At 48.1% G+C, this 26140-nt stretch overlaps 1 protein-coding gene across 2 annotated transcripts in view; it reads right to left on the reverse strand.

Annotated features, from left to right (window-relative positions):
• Window positions 1-26140, reverse strand: part of ptpa (protein phosphatase 2 phosphatase activator) — a 56473-nt gene that overhangs the window by 21903 nt on the left and 8430 nt on the right. Inside the window, exons 2-8 of one of the 2 annotated variants that reach the window (XM_080211967.1) lie at window positions 24803-24912; window positions 22654-22740; window positions 18272-18397; window positions 17265-17382; window positions 12868-12967; window positions 8586-8710; window positions 7224-7324 (exon numbers count right to left, since the gene is read on the reverse strand). In XM_080211967.1, coding sequence (XP_080068093.1) covers window positions 7224-7324; window positions 8586-8710; window positions 12868-12967; window positions 17265-17382; window positions 18272-18397; window positions 22654-22740; window positions 24803-24912 — 767 coding nt within the window. The remainder of the gene's footprint in view (window positions 1-7223; window positions 7325-8585; window positions 8711-12867; window positions 12968-17264; window positions 17383-18271; window positions 18398-22653; window positions 22741-24802; window positions 24913-26140) is intronic. The other variant, XM_080211968.1, reaches the window with a different exon arrangement.

Genomic DNA, 26140 nt, shown 5'->3' on the forward strand with positions numbered 1-26140 from the left:
ACAGTGTGTCATGGATGTCCAGTTTTGAGTTGAGATCCACGTGAAATCGATCCCATTTCGCACAATGATTGTGCCCCACAACACGATGGAAGGTATTGACAGCGTGAAGGCGGGACTTCATCTCTACGAGGATTGTGTTATGATGATTCCAACCAATGTATCATGGACAGATGCATCTGCGACAGGTAGACTGGGTTGGGGACAAAGGCATATAGGTTTCTCCCGTTTGCTGATTCCTCAGCCCTGGTCAATGACCTGGCCTAGCAGGCGTGAGCTTTAGCACTCAGACAGCTCAGTCAGTGCTGCTATTGAGCCATGCTTGGTGATGGATGAACAGGATAACTGGAGTCATACTTCTAATGTAGGAAACTGGGCAGCAATTTGAGAACAGCAAGATCCCGCAAAGTGATGCGATAATCACTAAATAATCTGTTTCAATAATCTTGGTTGCAAAATAAATATTGGCTCGGACACAAGGGAGAACTCAACCACCTCTCAAAACAGAACACGGGGATTTTTTACACTCATCTCAGAGAAGGCTGGCTTCACTTTAATCATTCATTCTGAAAGACAGCAGCTACCAGTTCCCTTAATACTGCCCCTGCCACAGTGCGACACTCCCCCAGGATTGTACTTGTGACAGTGCGGTACTCCCCCAATACTGCCCCTCCGTCAGTGCGGCACTCCCTCAGCACTGACCCTCTGACACTCCCCCAATACTGCCCCTCCGACAGCGCAGCACTCCCTCAGCACTGACACTCCCCCAATACTGCCCCTCCGACAGTGCAGCACTCCCTCAGCACTGACCCTCTGACACTCCCCCAATACTGCCCCTCCGACAGTGTGGCACTCCCTCAGCATTGACCCTCTGACACTCCCCCAATACTGCCCCTCCGACAGTGCGGCACTCCCTCAGCATTGACCCTCTGACAGCGTGGCACTCCCCCAATACTGCCCCTCCGACAGTGCGGCACTCCCTCAGCACTGACTCTCTGACAGTGCAGCACTCCCTCAGTACTGCGCCTCCAGAAAACACAGTGCTCCATCGTACTGCGTACTGGAACTATGGACCTAGATGTTGTATCAAGTCTCTGTAGTGGGACTTGAAAACACACTTGCTGAATCAGAGACAAGTGTGCTCGCAAAGGGGTTCAGTAGCCACTGGTCCCAACTCAGCATCAATGCGCAGAAGTGTACTTGATGCAGAAAATGACAGGTGACTTTGTGCTGGAGTAGGAGAAAAAAATCCAAGAAAAATGGTTTAAAAATAAATCTCGCATTTGTTCATACTCTTTGGGAAGTGTGCAGAGTTTATGCCTCAGCAGTAATCCCAAAACCAACCATCGATAAGCCATATGAATCCCTACATAGAATCCCACCCAGGCCCTATCCCCATTAGCCCACATATTTACCCCAGTAATCCCTCTAACATACACATCTTTGGACACTAAAAGGCAATTTAGCATGGCCAATCAACCTAGCCCACACATTTTTGGACTGTGGGAGGAAACCGGAGGAAACCCACGCAGACATGGGGAGAACATGCAGATTCCACACAGACAGTGACTCGAACCGGGAATTGAACCCAGGTCCCTGGCGCTGTGAGGCAGCAGTGCCAACCACTGTGCCATCAGTTTGAAAATAATTGTTAATGATTTCACATACCTGTGAGGCAGGTCAAAGGGGAGGTACCTCATAACAGTGAGATATAAAAAAACTCATCTACTATAGGTTCATACAAATGGCAGCATTCCAGTTCTCACACTGTGCAGCTTTTCAGCATTGTGGAACCAGCTATTTTAAATGATGGTAAAGGTATTTTATCATTAGCCAATGTCCCCTTTCTGGAAAGTATTAGATTAGAATGGGGCGGAGCACAGCAATGACATCATCGCTCTCAAATACAATGGCGCAATGCCGAAGGAGTGCTGCATTATCAGAAGTGCCATTTTCAAATTAAATGTTTGCCACCTGCTGCCAGAATTGGTTATGGTCAAGTAGGTAGTTCCTGTGCCTTGTGGTCAGATGGTTTTGGGTTTAAGTCGCACCGCAGACCAATAATCTCGGTGGCAGTACATTATCTGCGCAGCATGGTAGCACAGTGGTTAGCAATGCTGCCTCACAGCACCAGGGGCCCAGGTTCAATTCCGGCCTCGGGTCACTGTCTGTGTGGAGTTTGCACATTTTCCCCATGTCTGCGTGGGTTTCCTCTGGGTGCTCCGGTTTCCTCCCACAGTCCAAAGATGTGCTGGTAGGTGGATTGGCCATGATAAATTACCCCTTAATGTCAGGGGGATTAGCAGGATAAATGTGTGGGGTTATGAGGATAGGGCCTGGGTGGGATGTACAGACTCAATGGCCTCTCTCTGTACTGTACATATTCTACTGTACCCAGGGAACACTACCACACGTGAAAACAAGGGCCCATTGTCCATCTCAGGTGGGCATAAATGGGGAGTTGGAGGAGCAGTGGTGAATCACAGGACTATTGATCCAGTTGTCAGGCTAATGCTTTGCAGACACGGGGTTAAAACCCTTCAGAATTATTTTTTCATTAAAAGCCCATCTGGATCACTAATATCCTTTGAGGGAAAAAATCTGCCATCCTTATCTGGCCCCATCTACATGCGACTCCAGACTCACCGCAATGCGGTTGATTCTTAGCTGCTCTCAAGGGCTGGCCAACAAATGTCGGCCTCACCAGTGACAGTCTAGGACAAAATAAAGAACCCCACAGCTTGTGGAAACAGTTGAGGAAATATTCCTGGGCCAATATTTACCTCTTGACCATTGATATCACTGCTGTTTTGTGGGAGCTTGCTACACACAAACTGACTGCATGTTTCCCTACATTGTAACAGTGACTGTAAAGGGCTCGTGCAGGTCCTGAGGTCATGGATTGAGCTATAGAAACTAAAGTCTCTCTTTTATCTTGCTAACTCACTGCTAGTTCATTGTCAACAAATGAACGTTAACCTCTTGGAGGGTAAGGCTGCCTCCTATTGCCATCGCGCTTTTATATCTCTGTAGGAGCCATGATAAAAGAGGCACTCAATGAAATCTAGAAAGGCGTAAAAGCACGCAGTCAAACAGCGAAGGGAATCAGGTTTACGACCAAGATAGTGGGGAGCACAGCAGAAGATCTATAGATGCTAATGAATAGGTGAATTAAAGTGGTAGAAACGAATAGAATGGAAAACTAATGTAAAACAAATACAAAAGTTGCAAAGATTGGAAGAAATAATGGAGACAGCAGTAAATGGTCAACAGCTGGAATAGAGTGTCGCAACTTAAGTAACTGGGAAACATCTGGTCCAAATGGTCACCACCATGAAGAAATTCCAGTTAGAATAACAATGACAAAGAATCAATGCTCCAAACATAGAGAATTCCTCAGTATCGGAATGAGCAGTGATCTTCAGAGAAGAATTATCAGGACTGTGCTTTGGAGGGTCCTGTTGGACTGAGATGAAATGTGGACCCTTAGAGAATTAGACATCAAAGAACAGGAAGCTGTGAAATATGGTTCTGAAGAAGACGGAGCAGATCAGTTGGAGAGAATACAAGGGCAATTAAAAAGAAAGAAAATTATAGCACAGGGACAGGCCCTCCACGCCTGCGCCCACAATGCTGAGGTAAACATGCTGCGTAGTCAGGGGAGCTTTGAGGCACCAAACCCACTGGCTGTCTGTCACCACCCCCTCAAAGCTCAGGAAAGAAGCCAAGAAATAACAGCACAACATACCGAGTGCAGCACAGGGTTCGTTAGACCAGTAAACACTAGCAGCGTGTCCCAGCCAGCCTTCTTCCCCAGCCAAATCCCAACTCCAACTTCAAACACACTGAGTTGCTAGCACAGGGATTTCACTCATTACCAACCCCCCCTAGTCACAAGATCCAAGTCCCTCCAAGTGGAAACTGGGGTGGCACGACGGCACAGTCGTTAGCACTGCTACCTCACAGCACCAGGGGACCCGAGTTCAATCCCGGCCTTGGGTCACTGACTGTGTGGAGTTTGCACATTCTCCCCATAGATGTGTGGGTTTCCTCCAAGTGCTCCAGTCTCCTCCCCAGTCCAAAGATGCACGGGTTAGGTTGATTGGCCACACTACAGGTTGTGAAATTTTTTTTAGCTGCTCTAGGGAGTATTCACTAAGAAAACAATCTCCAAACTCATCTGAAAGACTGAACAGGCTGGGACTCTTTTGAGAAGAGAGCATCCTGAAGGGTGACCTTAGAGAAGTCTATAACATTTTGAAGGGGTTTGAGAGGGTAAATTGAGAGAAGGTCTTTCCACTTGTGCGGCAAAGGAAAACTTGGGCAATCGACATAAAACAGTCGCTACTAAATCTGATGGGGATTTCAGGGAAAAGTTCTTTAGCCAGACAGTGGTGAGGTGTGTGACTCGCTCCCACAGGGAGCAGTTAAGGCCAGTAGCTAAGATGTATTGAAAAGGAAGGTTGATAAGCACGAGGGAGATAGGAATAGAAAGAGAAGCTGAGAGTGAGGTGAAGAGAGCTGGAAGGTTTGGACGAAAAATTGAAATCATAGAAACCCTACAGCGCAGAAGCAGGACATTAGGCCCATCAGGTCTGCACCGACTCTCTCCAATGGATCATCCCACCCAGACCCTATCCTCGTAACCACAAGTATTTGCCCCGCTAATCTCCCTAACCTACACATAACAGGGCACAAAAGGGGCAATTTTAGCATGGCCAATCCACCTAACCTGCACATCATCAAAGTATGTTGGCCTTCATAGTGAGAGGCACAGTAGCGGTGGCATGGTGGGACAGTGGTTAGCACTGCTGCCGCACAGTGCCAGGGACCTGGGTTCGATTCCTGGCCTAGGTCACTGGCCGTGTGAACTGATATGCAGTTTAGATTAATTGGCCATTCTAAGTTGCCCCTTAGCGTCAGGAGGATTAACAGGGTAAACACATGAGGTTACAGGGTTAGGGCCTGGGTGGGATTGTGTTTGGTGCAGACTCAATGGGCCGAACAGCCTCCTTCTGCACTGTAGGATTCTATGATTCTAGGATTTGAGTATAAGAATAGGGGTGTACTGGGCGTTAGGGAGGCCACACCTGGAGTATTGTGTGCAGTTTTGGTGTCCTTATCTGAGGATGGATGTCTTTGCTATAGAGGGAGTACAACCAAGGTTTACCAGGCCGATTCCTGGGGTGGCAGGTCTGTCATATGAGGAGGGACTGAGTGGGTTAGGATTATATTCACTGGAGTTTAGAAGAGTGAGAGGGGATCTCATAGAAACTAATAAAATTCTACCAGGGTTAAATTGGGAACGTTCTTTCTGAATCCACCCTATGTGTTTGGTGAGGGAGTCCAAAACTAGCGATTATAATTTGAGGATAAGGGGGTAAACCTTTCAGGACTGAGGTGAGGAGAAATTTCTGAACTGAATTACTGGATGTAGTTGAGGCCAAAATATTGTGTGATTTCAAGAAGAAATTCGATATAGCTCTTGGGGCTGAACGGATCAAGGGATTGGGGGGGGGGCGGGGGGGGGAGAGTCAGGATATTGAATTTGATGATCAACCATGATCAAAATGAATGGTGGAGCAGGCTCAAAGGGCTGAATGGCCGCCTCCTGATTGGTTCCTCTGTTGTAAATTAGAAGTAATTTTGTGGACTCTGAAACCTGCAGAATCAGAATTCTTACAGTACAGGAGGCCATTCGGTCCATCAAGTTTGCAGCAACCACAATCACAACCAGACCCTATTCCCATCACCCCATACATTTACCCTGCTAGTCCCATCACTAGGGTCAGTTTAGCATGGCCAATCCACCTAACATGCCCACATTTTGCACAGTGGGAGGAAACAGGAGCACCCAGAGGAAACCCACGCAGACACAGGGAGAACATGCAGATTCTGCACAGGCAATGATCAAGGCCAGAATTGAACCTGGGACCCTGGCGCTGTGAGGCAGCAGTGCGAACCACTGTCACCCAGCACACACTGCGGACAGGTGAAAACAGGACAGTGCTCGGCGTTCCCAGGGGATGAGCAGTCAATATCCGGTCGAGACACCATGGGATTTGTAGGGCTAACTGGGAAGAGGGAATGTTACTCTAGACTGTAGCAGGGTCACAGAGAGTTGTCCTTATGGAGGGGACACCATGCCAGCCACGCTCCTAGGAGCTGGGCATCATGACTGTTATTGATAGGAATCCTAAAGCGGGCACCAGGCAACAAAGTCTAGATTAAAAAAGCAATCCACACTGCTTCTTCTATTCTAACATCAGCTGTAGCAATAGTCACCTATCTCAAGAAAGATCTGCTTCTGTAGTGTTTTCCAGTAACTCATGTCCCTAAGATTTTTTCCTTTTGATTCATGGGATGTGGGTGCCATTGACTAGGTCGCCATTTATTACCCATTTTTAATTGCCCCTTGAGAAGGTGGTGATGAGCTGATCTTGAATCCCTGCAGTCCATGACATGTAGGTACACCCACAGTGGGGAGTTTCCAGGATTTGATGGTGAGAGACTCAGAGGGGAATCCCCAGGTGGTGGCAGACCCAGGTAAATGCTGCTCTTGTCCTTCTAGATGGTAAAGGTTGTGTGTTTGGAAGGTGCTGCCTAAGGAACCTTGGTCAGTTGCTGCAGTGCATCTTGTGGATGGCACACACGGCTGCTATTGTGTGTCAGTGGTGAAGGGAGTAGGTGTTTGTGAGGCTGCCAATCAAGTGGGCTGCTTTGCCCTGGGGATAGTGTTGAGCTTCTTGAGCGTTGTTAGAGCTGGACTCATCCAGGCAAGTGAGGATATATTCCATCACACCTGACTTGAGCCTTTACAGACAACGAAATACTTTTTCAAATGCAGTCACCGTTGTAATATAGAAAATGAGGCAACCAATTTGTGCACAGTGAGATCCCACAAAACCCCATAGGCTGCGGGTCAGATGATGAGCTTAATTCATGTCGATTGGCCTGGAGCGCACTGTGAGATTCACACTCTGTGTGTGGAGTAAGGTTTGGGATCTGGTTGGGGAAGAATGTTTGCTGGGTCACACCGAGAATCCAACGTTTTAACGAACCCTGTGCTCCGCTCGGTATGTTGTGCAGATGTTGTGCTCCTGTTTCCTGACAGTTGTTCTGAGCCTCGAGGGGGTGGTTACATACAGCCAGTGGGTTTGGAGCCCCAGAGCACCCCTCCCTAAGGAGTAACTCCGTCATACTGAGCGTGGGATTCAGCTCCTCACCTCGTTAATAAACCTGACGCATTCCAGAAACATGTATTCCTTATGGTGTTCGTTCACTACTTTCTCATCCACAAAGTGGGCTGGCGTAAGGGTGGGGTGATCTGAAAGAAAAGAGAAGGGACAATCATTCAATCTCAGCCCCGGAGTGAACAGAAAAGACTGCTGACCCTCCCGCAACACCATCCCCCCTCTCCTGAAAGCACTGACCCTTCCTCTAACAAACCCCTTCAGCCAAGTGACCGCTTCTCAAGTGACTGCAGCTAAACTGTTTCACCGACCAGTGAAGGAATCACTCACGCACCAGACTCTGAGCATGTTATTGAGTGACCCCCCACAATGCAGCCCACCAAGTGTGTACTGACCACAATCCCACCCACGCCCTACTCCCATAACCCCGAGCATTTACCCTCTAATCCCCCTGACACAAGGGTCAAATTATCATGGCCAATCCATCCTAACCCGCACATCTTTGGACTGTGGGAGGAAACCGGGGCACCCAGAGAAAACCCACGCAGACATGGGGAGAATGTGCAAACTCCACACAGGCAGTGACCCAAGCCGAGAATCGAACCCGGGTCCCTGGTGCTGTGAGGCAGCAGTGCTAACCACTGTGCCATCCAATCGAGAAAAGTGGACGAGGCAGGAGTGAAAACTCTGGTATTTAAACAAAGACCTGCATTTATATAGCACCTCTCACAATGCTAGAATATCCCATAACCAATCAAATATATTTTGAAGTACAAGTGCTGCGGCAGTCAACTTGTGCACAGCAAGATCCCACATACAGCAACGTGACATTGACCAGATATCGATTTTATTTTGTGATGTTGACTGAGGAATAAATGTTGGCCGGGGCACTGTGGAGAACTCCCTTGCTCTTTGTCAGAATAGTGAGCCCATCTGAGAGGAGGTAGGAAGTGCCTCAGCCTTCAGTTCAGCGTCTCTAGAATAACGACGGCTCAGACAGTGCGGCACTCCCTCAGAGAGCGTCAATCCCCGTACTGCAGTGGGACTTGCCCCTGCAACGCTCTGGCTCAGACGAGAGCGTGCCACTGTCTGAGCCATGGCTGAAACAGAAGGGGACATCCTTGGTGAGAAATGCACCGGAAAACGAGACCAGGATAATGGGGGCAGGAAGTATCCAGACACACACACACACCATCAGCATTGGATTTTGTTCAGAACCAGTAACTCTTGATTAACCCCACCCCCCACACCCTGCAATTCTCAATTAAATCAACACACCCCCCCCCCCATAATTCTCAGTGAAACCACCACCCCCCCCGCCCCGTGTCCACCCACATTGGTGATCCAACGTGGAGGATAATCAGAAAAAGCAGCCAGGCACAGGTGATACTTCACCTATCAGTTGGGAACTGCCCCAGATGAAGGGAAGGAACTGGAAGTCATCGAGGCCCCAGACACCTTGGCTCCCTGCTGGCTCCATTCGATATGTTTTCTGCAACTTCCTCATCACCTGCAGATACCTGTGGGATTGGAGGAGGCAAAATCTTGAGATTTTGTGCATTTGATTTGATTTATTATTGTCACATGTATTAATATACAATGAAACGTAAGAACATAAGAAACAGGAGCAGGAATAGGCCATCTAGCCATGGCTGATCTGTCATGGCTCAGTTCCACTTTCCCGCCCTCTCCCCATAACCCTTAATCCCCCTGCCTATCAAAAACCCATCAACCCACGTCTTAAAAATATTTAGCAAGGTAGCCTCCACCACTTCAGCGGGCAGAGAATTCCACAGATTCACCACCCTTTGAGTGAAGAAGTTCCTCCTCAACTCCGTTCTAAACTGCCCCCCCACTTATTTTGAGGCTGTGCCCTCTAGTCCTACTGTCCTTTCTGAGCGGGAAGAGTCTCTCCACCTCTATCCTATCCATCCCATTCATCATCTTATACATCTCAATGAGATCTCCCCTCATTCTTCTAAACGCTAACAAGTACAAGCCCAGTTTATTCAGCCTCTCCTCATAGCTCAACCCCCTCAACTCCGGTATCAGCCTAGTAAACCTGTATTGTTTCTTGTTTCTTGTGCGCTATACAGACAAAGCATACCATTCATATGGAAGGAAAGGAGAGAGTGCAGAATGTAGTGTTACAGTCATAGGTAGGGTGTAGAGAAAGATCAACTTAATCTGTTCTGATGAAAAGTTAATTCTGTTTTTCTCTCTCCAGGCTGTCCTGACCTACAGCATATTTACACCATCTCCTGTTTTTATCTCAGATTTCCAGCCTTCGCATTACTTCTATAGAATCCCTACAATGCAGGAGGTGGCCATTTGGCCCATCAAGTGACCACAATACCATCCAGGGCCTATCCCCATAACCCCATACATTTATCCTAGCTAGTCCCTTGACACCAAAGAACAAATTAGCATGGCCAATCCACCTAACCTGCACACCTTTGGACTGTGAGAGGAAACCGGAGCACCCGGAGGAAACCCACACAAACACGCGGAGAGTGTGCAGATTCCACACAGGCAGTGACCCAAGCTGGGAATCGAGCCCAGGTCCCTGGCACTGTGAGGTAGCAGTGCTAACCACTGTGCCACGTCAAATGTAGACTTTGTGTTCATTGGGATTCAATAGGATGTTACAATATCTTTGTCCCAATTGGATTGGGTTGGTGCATATTCTCCACACGATTCTCCTCCTACCTCTCTCTGTCTTTCACTCTATTCCCCTCTCCTTCATGCCTTCATCCAACCTTCCCTTAAGCATGTCTATACCATTCACCTCAACTACTCCCCATGGGAGCGAGTATCATATTCACATTACTCTCTGGGTAAAGACTTCTCTCCTGTATTCCCCATTGGATTCATTAGGGACTATACTATAGGTATTACTCCTAGTTTTCTGGGCAAGATGAGAGGTCACACAACACTAGGTTATAATCTAACAGGTTTATTTGGAATCACAAGCTTTTGGAGCACTGCTCCTTCATCAGTTGAGTGGAGGGGGGTTTCATAAACAGCATATATAGCCAGAGACTCAATTGCAAGATAATGGTTGGAATGCGAGTCTTTACAGGTACTCAAGTCTTTAACCTGGAGTTGTGAGACTTCTTACAGTGCCCACCCCAGTCCAACACTGGCATCTTCACATCATGGCTTTGAAGGGAACGCAGCATGGGTTTACAAGAATGATACCTGGACTTTGGGGTATAAATTGAGGAGAGAATGTACAAATCAGACCTCTAGAATTTGGAAGGGATAATCTGATTAAAATCTTCAGGATACTAACAGGAAAAGACAGGGGAGATGAAGATAAACTGTTTCCACTGGTTGGAGATTCTAGGACCAGGCACTGTACCATTCTGGAGAGATGTCAGGCATGGTGGCACAGTGGTTAGCCGTACTGCCTCACAGCACCAGGGATCCTGGTTCAATTCCTGGCTTGGGTCACTGTCTATGTGGAGACTGCAATTCTCCCCGTGTCTGCGTGGGTTTCCTCCGGGTATTCCTGTTTCCACCCGCAGTCTGAAAGACGTGCTGGTTAGGGTACATCGGCCGTGCTAAATTCTCTCTGTGTACCCAAACAAGTGTCGGAGTGCGGCGACTAGAGGATTTTCACAGTAACTTCATTGCAGTGTAAACGCAAGCCTACTTGTGACACTAATAAATAAACTTTAAATTTAGCAAGAGTTAGAACGTAACTAGTGATAACATTGGATCTGTTGTCGTGTGACCAATGGTAACATGCTCTTAGCTTACTGGGTCAGCTGGCCCTATGTAACCAATGACAAAATGACGAGGTGGTCAGCTGACTCAGTATAAATAAGAAGCTGCCGGGGTGTGTGGGAGTTTGGATTGGCCCAGGGTGAAGCCTCAAGTGTTGGAGCAATGAAGTTTCTTTATTAAGTTCTTTTGCTTTGATTTGTAAGATGGAATTAAATCCTGAAACTGAAGACTTCCTCCTGGTGGATCGATAGGAAACACGTCCGCGCATGCACGCACGCACACACACACACACACACACACACACACACACACACACACACACACACACACACACACACACACACACACACACACACACACACACGGAGGAAGAGGTTTGGAATTCTCTCCCACAAACTGCAGTTGATGCAGGATCAGTTGCAATCTTTAATACTGAGACGGATAAAGTTTCGTTAAGTCTTTAAGGGAAATGGTCCAAAGGCAGAAATATGGATAAAAGCAAATTACTGCAGAATCTGGAATCTGGAACAAAAACAGAAAATGCTGGAAAATCTCTGCAGGTCTGGCAGCATTTTTGGAGAGAGAGTAAAGCCAGGGGTGTTGTCAGACCTGCTGAGATTTTCCAGCATTTTCTGTGTGCGTAGGTATATGGAGTTAAGCCACAGTTCGGCCATAACTGCGTGGGTTTTCCCTGGGTGCCCTAGTCTCCTCCCACAATCCAAAGCTGTGCGTGTCAGGTTGATTCGCCATGCTAAATTGACCCTAGTGTCAGGGGGATTAGCAGGATAAATACATGGGGTTATGGGGATAGGGCCTGGATGGGATGGCGGTCGGTGCAGACTCGATGGGCCAAATGGCCTCCTTCTGCAATGTAGGGATTGTATGATCTCATTAAATGACAGAACAGGTTCAAGGGGCTGAATGGCCTGCTCCTGCTCCTATGTTCCTCAGTTCAGTGACTGTCTGTAAAACAGGAACCAGAATTGTGTTCAGTGCAGAATAACCAAGTTTCTATACAAGCTCTGCATGACTTGCCATTTTTCCAAAAGTATTTACTCTGGACGCCAATGCTTTATTTCAATTTTTATGATCTTGTAAGCCATGTTGCTGCTTTTATCCCTGTACCCGCTGACCCCTTAAATGTTCCATTTAAACACACTCAGCCTTAGGACTGGAACAGCACCAACCCACTTCCTGAAGAGTTCCTTCTGTTCACCAATCGCATGCACTCACTGACCTACATCTGCTCCCAGTCCAATAATGTCTCCACTTTCAAATTCTTCCCCCACTCTCTGTAACACTGTAATCTCTTCTGACACGAGAATGTTGAGTGGCACAGTGGTTAGCACTGCTGCCTCACCGTGCCAGAGACCTGGGTTCAATTCCCGGCTTGGGTCACTGTCTGTGTAGAGTTTGCACATTCTCCTCATGTCTGCGTGGGTTTCCTTTGGGTGCTTCGGTTTCCTCCCACAGTCCAAAGATGTGCAGGTTAGATGGATTGACTGTGGTAACTGGTTGCAGGGGAGAGAGCCTGGGTAAGAACCTCTGTCGGAGCGCAGATCATAGAAACCTCTGGCCTCTTCTGTGCCATTAACGCCCACCACCGACAGCTGTGCCTGCAACCCAAGCTCTGGAATTCTCTCCCTCGACATCTCTACCTTTAACCCTCTGTGTCTGACTACGCTTTACTCGTTGGCATAACTGCGCCAATACCTCAAGCGGTTCAAACTCCAAGTCATTGAGAGGTGAAACATCTTGGGCTGCTTTACCACATTATAGGTGCTATGCAAATGCAAGTTTCAGTTGCAGCCATCAGAGTTATCGCCAGAATTTTTCACAGAATTCTAACCTATCACAAGGCGAAGGCGCGCATGGGGCATGCGTACACAGCGGAGGCGCGCGAGGGGCACATGCACATGGCGGACCATCATGAAACTGTACTCACCGATCAAATATACAAAATACAATGGCCAGCTGGTCATCCACCTTCAGGACTCCAACCTTACAGAGACAGCAGAGAAATGCCGCAAATGCAGCCTCGTGGCCTGGAGAGAGAGAAAAAAAACACGTCAAAGACTGTGGCTTCATCCAGACCAGGGGACAAAGAATTATCATCTACCCCTCACTTCCAGGTCGTCCCCTATTGTCTAACTCACACTGGCCTTGCACAGAGGGACACTGGGTGGGGGGGGAGGGGTTGTAAACGTGTCGGTGGGTGTCTGATAACCAAGTCCAATCTTGTTGTTACCAACACACACGTGTACACACACGCACATGTGTACACACACACACCCCCACCCTCCCAACAACGCACTCCCTCCCCACCACACGATGCTGAGCCAATGGGTCTCCCGGCGGGAGAAAGTAAGAAACACACTTTTCAGAACAAATTCACCAGTGCAGTTTTTGCAGGAAGCTGGAGCTTCAACATGAGATATCACAGGGCACGGGAGGTTACGTTTAAGAGGCTTTATGGCAGAGTGAAGGTCAGTGACCTCTCCGATGGGGGAGGTGAGAAGGGGAGGCTGCGTGGCTCCTGTCACAACAGCAGGAGAGGGAGGAGACTGGCTTCGATACCCAGAGGGAAGCTGCCTTTCCTCAAACCATCCACAATAACCCTGCCCGTCAAACAGAAAACCTAAAATAAAGGCAAAATGCTGCAGGTGCCAGCTGTGACAAAGGGTCATCTAGACTTGAAATGTTGGCTCTATTGTCTCTCCACACAGGCTGTCAGACCCGCTGAGATTTTCCAGCATTTCCTGTTTTTGAAAGAAAAAAATCTAACCGTCAACAGCAAGAAACTAAATCGAAGGGCCAAATGGCCTGACACTGCTTCTATTTTCTACGTGATGGTGGTGGAGTCCAGAACTAGGGGGTCATAGTTTGAGGATAAGGGGTAAACCTTTTCGAACTGAGGTGAGGAGAAATTTCTTCACCCAGAGGGTGGTGAGGGTGTGGAATCCACTCCCACAGAAAGTAGTTGAGGCCAAAACGTTGTGTAATAGAACAAAGAAGAAAGAAAATTCCAGCACAGGAACAGGCCCTTCGGCCCCTCCAAGCCTGCACTGACCGTGCTGCCCGACTGAACTAGAACCCCCTACCCTTCCAGGGACCACATCCCTCTATTCCTATACGTTCATGTATTTGTCCAGGCACCCCTTAAAACTCACTATTGTATCCGCTTCCACTACCTCCCCCACAGCGAGTTCCAGGCACCCACCACCCTCTGTAAAGTAGTGATTTCAAGAAGAAATTAGATATAGTTCTAGGGGCTAAAGGGATGGAGGGATATTAGGTGGGTGGGTGGAATAAGGATATTGAATTTGATGATCAGCCGTGATGGTGATGAATGGCGGAGCAGACTCAAAGGGCCAAATGGCCTCCTCCTGCTTCTAGTTCCTACGTAAATCAGGATATTATTTCTGGCGTGTCAATAAATCGCTCCTGTCCCTGTGGTGCTCATGGAAGGCTCGAGCTACTTTGCAGATACGCAGTGATTAGGAAGGCAATTTTTTCAAACGTTCGTTCATGGGGTGTGGGCATCGTTGGCGAGGCCAGCATTTGCTGCCCATCGCTAATTACCCTGTAAGATCACGCGAAAGAAAACCAAAACTTCAACAGCACCTCCCAAACCTGCGTTCACCCTCCCCTGCCAACGACATGAGAAGCACCTTCACTACACAGACTGCAGCGGTTCACAAAGACTGCCAGCCACCAGCCTTCCTGAGGGTGACCAAGACTGGGCAATAAATACCGGCATTGCCAGCGAACCTCGCAACCCAACAGTATACAGAAATCCTGATCCTGCGAGTCAGTATATTGCATTAATCTCACTGTCTGGATGAATCCGGGTATCTCACACCGCTACCACCCCCCATTCCCACCCCATCAGCACTTGGCAATCATTGTGGTTCTTTACAAATTAGCCTGAAGCCCCATCGTTGAATATACTGGGAACTTTCACCCAACAGAAAAAACACTGTGATTGAATGAGGAGATCACCGGATCTGCGTGGGAAAGACCATCCGAGCGATATTAGCTCCCAAAATAAAACTAAACAACTTTCACTTCCACAACCCGGCGCACTGTCTGCACCATTTCAACCTTGATGTGGAGATGCTGGCATTGGACTGGGGTAAAAAAATAATTGACTTAAACCTGGTGTTATCAGACTTCTAACCATTTCAACCTTCACAGAACTTCATACAGTCACTACTCAGTGGGTAAACTGTCTCCTATCGCAGAGTCACTGGTCTGTGGTCCAGGCTCACTTCATGAGAGTTACAGTACCAAGGGGCAGGGGAGGCCGAGGGGACCCCGCACCGCCGGGGGCGGGGGAGGCCGAGGGGACCCCGCACCGCCGGGGGCGGGGGAGGGGGAGGCCGAGGGGGCCTGGGAAGGTTGGTGCCAAGGGAAGTGCTAGGAGGGTCAGCACTCACAGAGCCAGGAACCCAGGTTCAATTCCTGGCTTGGGTCTCTGTCTGTGCAAAGTTTGCACGTTCTCCCCGTGTCTGCATGGGTTTCCTCCAATGCTGCGGTTTCCTCCCACAGTCCAAAAGACATGCTGGTTAGCGTGCATTGACCATGCTAAATTCTCCCTCAGTGTATCCAAACAGGCACTGGAGTGTGGTGACTAGGGGAATTTCAATGCAGTGTTAATGTGACTAATACTTGTGTCACTAATAAATAAGCTCAAAAAAAAAGAAAAGGTCGGCACTGCGGGAGTGCTGCATTGTTGGAGGTGCCAGCTCTCAGGTGAGATGTTTTGTCAGGTGGATATAAAAGATTCCACATCCAGTGTCAGAGGAGCAGCACAGATTCCCCCATGTATCCTGACTGATATTTATCACTCAACCAGCACCACAAACTGATTATCTGCTCCATTTCCTACATTACAACAGGGATTAGACTGGTTGTGAAGTGGCTGGAGGTTTGTAGAGACTGAGAAAGGCACCAGGTAACCGGGGTTGTTTCTTTGTGTGTCTCAGGACAGTCAACATTCACACTTTGTCAGGTGATGGGAACACACTCTTCAGGGAGTTTAGCAGAGTAGGATCAGCAAAACGCTAAGGCTATCATTGCTCCTAAACTCCCACCATCACCAAACCCACCAGCCTTCACTGTTTAAACAGAAACAGCCTTTACTGCCCTGTTTTCCACACGAACCGTCCTCAAACATTAACTCTGTCATTCTCTCTCCACACAGAGGCTGTTAGATCGGTCAGGTATTTCCAGCACTTTCCACTCTGAGGACCTGATTGACAGAATCCTGGGGCAGCACAGTAGCAGTGATTACCATCACTGCCTCTCAGTATCGGGGACCTGGGTTTGATTCCTGGCTTGGGTCACTGTTGTGTGGAGTCTACATGTTCTCCCCGTGTCTGCGTGGGTTCCCCCCGGGTGCTCCGGTTTCCTCCCACAGTCTGAAAGACCGTGCTGGTTAGGGTGCGTTGACCCAAACAGGTGCCAGAGTGTGGCCACTAGGGGATTTTCACAGTAACTTCATTGCAGTGTTAATGTAAGCCTACTTGCGACATTAATAAATAAACTTTTTTTTCCTACATTGCAGAAGAAGACCATTCAGCCCATCAAGTCTGAGATAACCCCAATCCAACCTTGGCCCTGTCTCCATAATCCCAAGAATTTACCCTAGCTAGTCCCCCTGACACTAAGGGGCAACTTAGCATGGCCAATCAACCTAACCCGCACATCTTTGGACTGTGGGAGGAAACCCACGCAGACATGAGGAGGATGTGCAGACTCCACACAGACAGTCACCCAAGCCAGGAATTGAACCTGGGTCCCTGGAGCTGTGAGGTAGCGCTGCTAAACAGTGTGCCACCGTGCTCCCACATCTCTGCTCTGGAATCAGTGACTGGGAGACAATGCACTGAAGGGGGATAGGATCTGGATTCAAACCACACAAATCTTTACACAACGTACAAGCATCACAGGCATGGAAACATGAACAAAAGCAAAAAAACAGAAGCTGAATTAACTTGAGTCCCTCACTGCCTTGTCAAGTGGCATGTTCAGAGGGGCCGTACAGGAAGTCCCTTCACACTACCCACCAGGGAGAAGATGGGAAGCACAGAGAGCAGGGTGGCAGGGGGGAAGATTACAGGCAACCTGGTGTTGTCAGACTTTTTACTATGTTCATCAGCACAGTGCAGGCTGAAGCTCTAGACCCTCACTGGGGAAGTACAATGATCTGATCACTTGACAGACACTACCATCTAGTGGACAATCTAGGAACAGCAAAGCAAGCAGTTGCAGCAAGTGTTTATAAGGCAGCATATTTTCACCCTACGCCTACACACAGGGATATGAAGTGCTAGTTACCTGTTCCATAGTCTATTCTTGTTGGGTTTCCCACGGATTCCTTTAAATACACTGAAGCCTCGACAACAGCAGCACTCAACTCCTGGGGAATCACATTGGAAACCAAGTTCTCAGCCTCCTGTGATGAGAAAGCAAATCAGTGCCAGTGCTGAGATCTCATGAGTGGCATGAGACAGACTCGCCCTCACCCCAGCCCTGTACAGCTCGGGACAGCCTTGCAATTCCCCTCCCAGCCACCACCCTCCCACACGAGAAAGGAGTTCTCCCACGGGTCAGGGGCTGCAAGTTCTGCATGAACTTCTAACAATACTTCAAGTGACTTCCCACCTACATTACCAGAGTTTCATGCCTCCTTTCCACACCAGTATCTTCACTCTTCACGGGGCAGCCTGGACCAGACGTGTCACTGGGCTATTGAATGATGAAGGAGGGGGGAGCCCACTATCTAACTCACCGGGCACTGTGCTTCCAAGAGCCAGGTGAGTGGGAAACCTGTGATTTTCTTGCCCAAGGTCCAGCGCAAACTGGAGACCGAGTCTGGACGCTGTCTCTTCAAGTTAGTCACTGTACAGGGCAAGACAGACTGGAGGGGAGCTACAGAGTGAGACAGACACATCATAATCTCAATGGTCAATCGCTGAGATAACAACTATTACCTGTACCGATGTAAATTAAACAAAATGCATTCAACTTGTCCACACAGGAAATAAACCCATATAATATGCAACTGTGTCTGAAAGAGTGTCCCACGGTTTCGGCACCTCCCCAGTGTCCAATCCACAGCCTGATCCAATTTCTTCACGAAGAACTGAGTACGTTTGTTTTTTGTTTAAATCTAACTGAACAGTCTTTCCGCCGCAAGCCTCCTCCATCCCCAGCACCAAAAACCAAGCCCTAGCTACTTTTTAAAGTTTAGAATTGTCAAAGATATGAAAAGGGATTTAAATAGTGGGACATTAAAACTTTAAAACTTCCACTGAGATGCAACTGTTCTCACTACAACGTACCTTCTCGAGTCTGCTGTACCAAGTGCGAAACGCCTTGTTACCAAATCGGGAGGGCTGATCGACCGGGGGGGTCTCATCGATCCACCTGTCCAGTGTGTTCAGGAGTAAAACTAGTTTCTGCACGGGCTGTAGATGGGGAAAGAAGGGAGATGTCACTGCCTCTCTCTGCACATCACACAAATCAGGAAGAAGATCATGACCCCAGCATGTCCCAGGGCACTTCACAGCCAATGAAATACTGCAGAAAGTGCACCAATTGGGCACAGCAAGCTCCCAGGAAAAAAATAACACCACATGATAATGACCAGATCACCCCATGTCGACACGATAGTTAAGAAAACCCACCAACGCCTCTACTTTCTCAGAAGGCTAAGGAAATTTGGCATGTCAGCTATGACCCTCACCAACTTTTACACAGTCACCATAGAAAGCATTCTTTCTGATTGTATCACAGCTTGGTATGGGCTCCTGCTCTGCCCAAGACTGCAAGGAGCTACAAAAGGTCATGAACAAAGCCTAGTCCATCACTCAAACCAGCCTCCCATCCATTGACTCTGTCTACACTTCCCACTACCTTGGCAAAGCAGCCAGCATAATTAAGGACCCCACGCACCCCGGACATTCTCTCTTCCACCTTCTCCCGTCAGGAAAAAGATGCAGAAGTCTGAGGTCACGTACCAACCGACTCAAGAACAGCTTCTTACTACACTCTGCACTCTCTCGTTTCCTTCTCTATGAACGGTATGCTTTGTCTGTATAGCATGCAAGAAACAATACTTTCCACTGTATGCTAATACATGTGACAACAATAAATCAAATCAAAGATCATCTGGTTTGTCAGAGACGTGGGTTGAGGGATATATATTGTCAGCACAGCAGAGCAAACACTCCTCCTCTTTTTAGTGGACCCGACGGCAGACGGAACCTCAGTTTAATGTCTTGTATGAAAGGTGCAGGATATGAGTTGAAGACTAATTGTTTGTACAGAATGAAGTTAATTCAGTGCTTCTGCAGAATGAGTCCCTTATGTTTAACACCCGCATACAAACTGAGGCAGCTACTCAGTGCTGCACTACTCTCCATCACTCTTCCAGAAAAGGTTCACGGGAGCCAGGATGATCTTATAGTTGATGGTTGAGAAAGTGTGGAACGGGCTGCTCTGGGTACAAGGATCTCCCAGTAGAAAGCAGTTCTCCGGAGGGGCCGTGGGAAGAGGGAAATCAGACACCCAAATGAATCAGAAACCATAAAATCCCTAGAGTGTAGAAGGAGGCCATTTGGCCCATCGAATCTGCACCAACAACAATCCGACCCAGGCCCTAACCCCATAACCCAATGCATTTACCCTATATAGTCCCCCTGACACAAAGGCCCAATTCCCGTATTGTTTTAAACAGACTCAGTGATTGGGTTTCCACAGCTCTCTGAGGAGAATTCCAAAGATTCACCAGCCTCCGAGTGAAGAAATTCCTCCCCATCTCAGTCTTAAACAGCCGGCCCCTTATTCTGAGACTGTGCCCCCTGGTCCCAGACCCCCAGCCGGGGGGAAACATCCCTTCCACATCCGCCCTGCCACACCCTGTAAGGATCGTGTAAGTTTCAATAAGGTCACCTCTCGCTCTCTGACACTCGAGGGAACACAGAGCCAGTCTCCTCAATCTCTCCTGTCAGACCTGTGATCTTCCAAATGAGACACTAAACCTAGGCTGCATCTGTGCTCACAAATGGACCGAAACGATTCCACATCCATTAATTTAAAGATTCCTTCCTGGTGTACTGGCCGAGAATTATCCAATAGCCACGGTGGCACAGTGCTTAGTGCTGCAGCCTCACAGCATCAGGGACCTGGGTTCAATTCCAGCCTCGGGTCACTGCCTGTGTGGAGTTTGTATATTCTAACAGTGGGTTTGTATATTCTCTGTGTGGATTTCCTCCAGGTGCTCCAGTTTCCTCCCACACTCCAGAAATACGTGGGTTAGGCTGACTGGCTGTGATAAATTGCCCCTTAGTGTCAAAGCGATTAGCAGAGTAAATATGTGGGGCTATAGGAATAGAGCCTGGGGTGGGATTGTGGTCAGTGCAGACTTGATGGGCCAAATGGTCTCCTTCTGCACTGTAGGGATTCTATTCTATGTACCAACATCACAAAACAGGTCATCATCATGCCACTGTTTGTGGAATCTTGCTGTGTGCAAATTGGCTGCCACTTTTCCAGCATTTCAACAGTGAACACTTGCTGTGTAATTGCTTTGGGATGATTGATGGTTGTGAAAGGTGTTGTATGTACAATCCTTTCTTTGATATTTTGTATCGCAGTCCACTAACAACCCACACACATACCCAAGGTGATAGCTGATATTAAGAGTTGTATCGTATCCTGCCAGGGCCCTGCAGTGTATACTGATCTGTGACAAAGTTCCCCGAAACAGTGAACTGCTAATCTCAAAAACACTGCGGGGGTGACAGAATGAAGCAGAGGGGGACAACCCTCCACCTCTCTGCTTTCCTGTGCCCACTGGGAAAGTTTGGCATTCTCAAGAGGAGCAGGAAGATGATCAGAGTCCTCTCAGCCAGGTCAAACTCTCCTCCATCGGATAAAAGAGTAGAAGATGCAAACCAATTCTTGTAGCAGGTGTTAACAGCTACTTACATTCCAAGTCATAGAATTCCTACAGCGCAGGAGAAGGCCATTTGGCAATGACTCTCTGACAGAAATTTGGCATGTCAGCTATGACCCTCACCAACTTTTACACAGTCACCATAGAAAGCATTCTTTCTGGTTGATGGGATCCTGCTCTGCCCAAGACTGCAAGGAACTACAAATGGTCGTGCACGTAGCCCAATCCATCACACAAACCAGCCTCCCATCCATTGACCTTGTCTACACTTCCCGCTGCCTCAGCAAAGCAGCCAGCATAATTAAGGACGCCACACACCCCGGACATTCTCTCTTCCACCTTCTCCCGTCAGGAAAAAGATACAAAAGTCTGAGGTCACGTACCAACTGACTCAAGAACAGCTTCTTCCCTGTTGCTCTCAGATTCTTGAATGGACCTACCTCACATTGAGTTGATCTTTCTCTACACTCTAGCTATGGCTGTGACACTACATTCTGCACTCTCGTTTCCTTCTCTATGAACGGTATGTTTTCTCTGTATAGCGCACAAGAAACAATACTTTTCACTGTATACTAATACATATAACAATAATAAATTAAATCAGACCATCTTAGTCAGGCCCTCCCCTGTAACCCCAAGTACTTACCCTCTAATCCCCCTAACCTACACATCTTTGAACACAAAGTGACAATTCAGCATGGTCAATCCACCCAACCTCCACGCCTTAGTCCCGTTTAATCTAATTCCCAAATCAACAATGAAGTGGGGGTAAGGGGCAAAAAGACACCTCCAGCACCTTCACCTACCTGCACCCCAGCTCCAAAATCCCTTCCTCCCTCTGCCGCCTCTTCCTTTAAAACCAACCTCTGTAATCAAGTTTCTGAGTCTCTTTCTTTGGCTCTGATTGTGGAGATGCCGGCGTTGGACTGGAGTGAGCACACTACATGCAACCCCTACCATTTGGCCTGGGCTTGCAAAATCCTACTAACTTCCTGGCTTGAGACAATTCACACCTCTTTAACCTGTGCTCAGCCCTCTCTCCATTCACATTGTCTGCGCCTGTAAAGACTTGATTGGCTGTGAAGACTCACATTCCAACTGTTATCTTGTAATTGAGTCTGTGTCTATGTATATGCCCTGTTTGTGAACCAAATCCTGCACTCACCTGATGAAGGAGCAGCACTCCGAAAGCTCGTAACACCAAATAAACCTGTTGGACTTTAACCTGGTGTTGAGAGACAACTTACTGTTTCTTTGGCTCAATGAGAGAGTTCCACCTGATTGGGCACTGTGATGTGATTTGGAGCTTTATGCTACATTCTATAAATGTACACTTTTGCTCTGATTCATTAAAACTCTTCCACTACAGCCCTCCACGGTGGCACAGTGGTTAGCACTGCTGCCTTGCAGCGCCAGGGACCCGGGTTTGATTCCCAGCTTGGGTCACTGTCTGCGCGGAGTCTGCACATTCTCCCCAAATCTGCATGGGTTTCTTCCGGGTGCTCCGGTTTTCCCCCACAGTCCAAAAGTGTGCTGGTCAGGTGCATTGTCCATGCTACATTCTCCCTCAGTGTACCCGAATAGGTGCCGGAGTGTGGCGACTAGAGGATTTTCACAGTATCTTTATGGAAGTGTTACTGTAAGCCTACTTGTGACACCAGTAAATAAACTTTTAAAGAATCCTTTACCCCACTGATGACTATATGGAAATAACCTTTGCTTATATATAATAGGTGCTATCAGAAGTCCAGCTGTACGTCCTACCTCTGAGCTTTTATAGTCGCATGTGAGTTTTTTCCCTTTCACACTCTCGTTCAGCGTCAGAATAAACCCAATATAATCCGCGTACGCCTGCAGAGAGAGAGGGGGGGCAGGCAGAGAGGGAAGGGAGAACCACACAGAGGGAGGGAGGGAGAGAGGGAGGATGGAACCACACAGAGGGAGGGAGGGAGAGAGGTGGGGAGGGGGGGGGAGAGAGAGAGGGGAAAGAGGGGGGCAGAGAGTGGGGAGAGTGTGAGGTGAGAGGGGGGAAGAGAGGGGGAGAGAGTGGGAGGAGAGAGAGGGAGGTTAATCACAGACCATCTCAAAGCTTTGAATAAACTCAGATTTAAACGCCCATCCCGTTTTTCAATTATTTTTTAACTGTTTCCCTGGAAGGGTGCAGCTCCAACTGCACTGGAGTGGCTCAGAACAAAGCAGCCCACTTGATTTCTACCCCATTCACAACCAGAAAGAATCACTCACTCCCTCCGCCAGGCATGGGAACTCACCAAGATTCCTCAGACACTACCTTCCAAACCCTGACCGCTCCCATCTAGGAAGACAAAGGCAGCTGATACCCAGGAACACCACCCCCTGCAGGTCCCCCTCCAAAACACTCAACACCCTGACTTGGAAATATATCACCATTCCTTCAGAGTCACTATTCAATATCCTGGAATTCCCTCCCTAACAGCCACTGCATACCATCAAACACAACTTTTTTCATTTATGAGATGTGGGTTCACTGGCTAGGCCAGCATTCATCCCTTGTTGCCTCGAGTAGGTGATGGTGAGCTGCCTTCTTGAATCACTACAGTCCCTGTGGTGTAGGTGCACCCACAGTACTGTTAGGGAAGTAGTTCCAGGAATTTGACCCATCGACAGTGAAGGAATGGCAACATATTTCCAAGATGTGGAGATGCCGGCGATGGACTGGAGTAAAAACAGAAAGAAGTCTCTCAACACTAGCTTAAAGTCCAAAAGGTTTATTTGTTTGCTACAGATGTATCTCCAACTCAGGATAGTGAGTGACTTGGAGGGGAACTTGCAGGTAGTGGTGTTCCCAGGTATCTGCTGCGCTTACCCTTCTAGATGGTAGTGATTATGGGTTTGGAAGATGCTGCCTAAGGAACCTTAGTGAATTCCTGCAGTACATCTTGTAGATGATACACACTGTTCATTGGTGGTGGAGGGAGTGAATGTTTGTAGATGGGGTGCCAATCAAGCAGGGCTGCTTTGTCCTGGATGGTTTTGAACTTTTTGAGTGTTGTTGGAGCTGCACCCATCCAGGCAAATGGAGAGTATTCCATCACACTCCTGACTTCTGCCTTGTAGGTGGTGGACAAGCTTTGGAGAGTCAGGAGGTGAGTTACTCGCCGCACGATTCCTAGCCTTTGACCTGCTCTGGTAGTCACAGTATTTATAGGGCTGAATTAACTTAATTCTGTACAAACTGGGTGGCACAGTGACAAGCACTGCTGCCTCACAGCTCCAAGGGCCTGGGTTTGATTCCTGGCTCGGGTCACTGTGGAGTTTGCGCACTCTCCCACGTCTGCATGGATTTCTTCTGGGTGCTCCGGTTTCCTCCCACATTCCAAAGATGTGCAGATTAAGAACATAAGAACATAAGAAATAGGAGCAGGAGTAGGCCATCCAGCCCTTCGAGCCTGCCCCGCCATTCAATAAGATCATGGCTGATCTGTCGCTGCTCAGTTCCACTTTCCCGCCCTCTCCCCATAACCCTTAATCCCCTCTCCTATCAAAAACCCATCAACCCACTTCTTAAAAATATTTAGCGAGGCAGCCTCCACCACTTCAACGGGCAGAGAATTCCAGATATTCACCACCCTTTGAGTGAAGAAGATTAGGTGCACAGGCTGTGCTAAATTAATCCTTAGTGTCCTGGGATGCTTAGGCAGGGTAAATATGCAGGGCTACAGGAACAGGGCCCATTCTCCTGCCTTTTCCCCATAACCCCGATCCCCTTATTAATCAAGAATCTATTTCTGTCTAAAAGGCACTCAATGACCTGGCCTCCACAGCCTTCTGCGGCAAAGAGTTCCACAGGTTGTTTAGTCATTGCTGTTGGCGAATTAATACATTGATAATCATTGGCCCCCAGTAAACTGTGTACCCATCAACCATTCAGTACCTTCGAGCGTTTCCACTTTCCCATATCTGGGAACATGTTGATTTCTTTCTTTGGGACAATGAAATTGTGATTGGCGAACGAGATCTGCATCTCCTCCTCAGGGGATGAACCTGCACAAAACACACACACAATCGTTAAAACAATCTGCTTTCCCAAAGCATCTTCCTCAGAGTCCAAACATCTCAAAACTTGTAACAACCCATGTTTTGAAGTGTGCGCACTGTTATAATGTAGGGAATGCAGCAGCCAATTTACGCATAGCAAGATCCCATTACCAGGAGGTCAATAATGAACAGATAATCTGCCTTTCTTTTTTAAAAAGTGAAGTTGGTTCAGGGATAAACACTAATGAGGACAACAGAGCTAATTCCCCCGATTCTTTCAAAAAGAAGCAGTGCCACAGGGTCTTGTGCTTCCAGCTGACAGCACCGACTCAGTTTAACACTCAAAAGACAGCACCCTCCAGCAGCGTGGCACTCCCTCAGTACAGACACAGTTTCCCCGGAGTGGAACTCAAACTCACAACGCCCCCCCCCCCCTCCCCCGTCTCAAATTTGAGTGTGTAACTCACTGAACAAACGCTGACACCAAAGGGACTGCATCAGAGAGAGGATAGGTGTTGTTAGTCTCTAACAAAAACCAGATCCATTTCTCTGTGCACTCAGCATGGGACCAAACCAGCTGCAGCGTGTGTGGATCAGGGGCTGGTCAGGAATGTAAAAAAGTACTCCAAAAAGATCGACAGAAGGGTAAAACAAAACAAAATAATGAAGGAGAGAGAGATGGAAACACAGAAGAAATAAGATCACAACTTGGTTTATAGCCAGGCCTAGGCTCCAGGTTAGAGGGTGATTGCAATTCCGGAGCTCTGGATACTCAGCGACACATAAGGGGGTGGGGGTGGAAGAGAGCATGCAATTATTGAGGATCGTGGAGACTGAGCTATCTACTCATTGCTGATCAGTCTGTGCCGTGACGTCGCAGCAGAGGGAACCGAGATCCATCGGAACAAAGGACAGCAGCTCCTGTAACACTGACAGTTGGTCTCCCATTAAAAATGTAACAGCATTATCCCATTCAGTGCTCTCAACCGGCACAAGCAGCTGCCACAGAACAATACGGATGATGGAGCAGGCGCCTGCAACAAGACACGCAACCAATATGACAGGACCGTGGGGGTTTAATCAGAGACCCGTCAAGACAAACTAACTTTTCAACACAGTCAGGTAGGTGGGAGTGCAGCCAATGAGTGCTGGGGTTGGGTCATTGAGCGCTGGAAGAGCTTCCTCACAGCCACAAGGCTGCAAACTCCAGGAGGCAGTTTCTCTTTTCCAAATT

This window comes from Carcharhinus amblyrhynchos, chromosome 25, assembly GCF_965287045.1.
Source record: "Carcharhinus amblyrhynchos chromosome 25, sCarAmb.v2.hapA, whole genome shotgun sequence".
In the NCBI taxonomy this organism is placed as follows: Eukaryota; Metazoa; Chordata; class Chondrichthyes; order Carcharhiniformes; family Carcharhinidae; genus Carcharhinus; species Carcharhinus amblyrhynchos.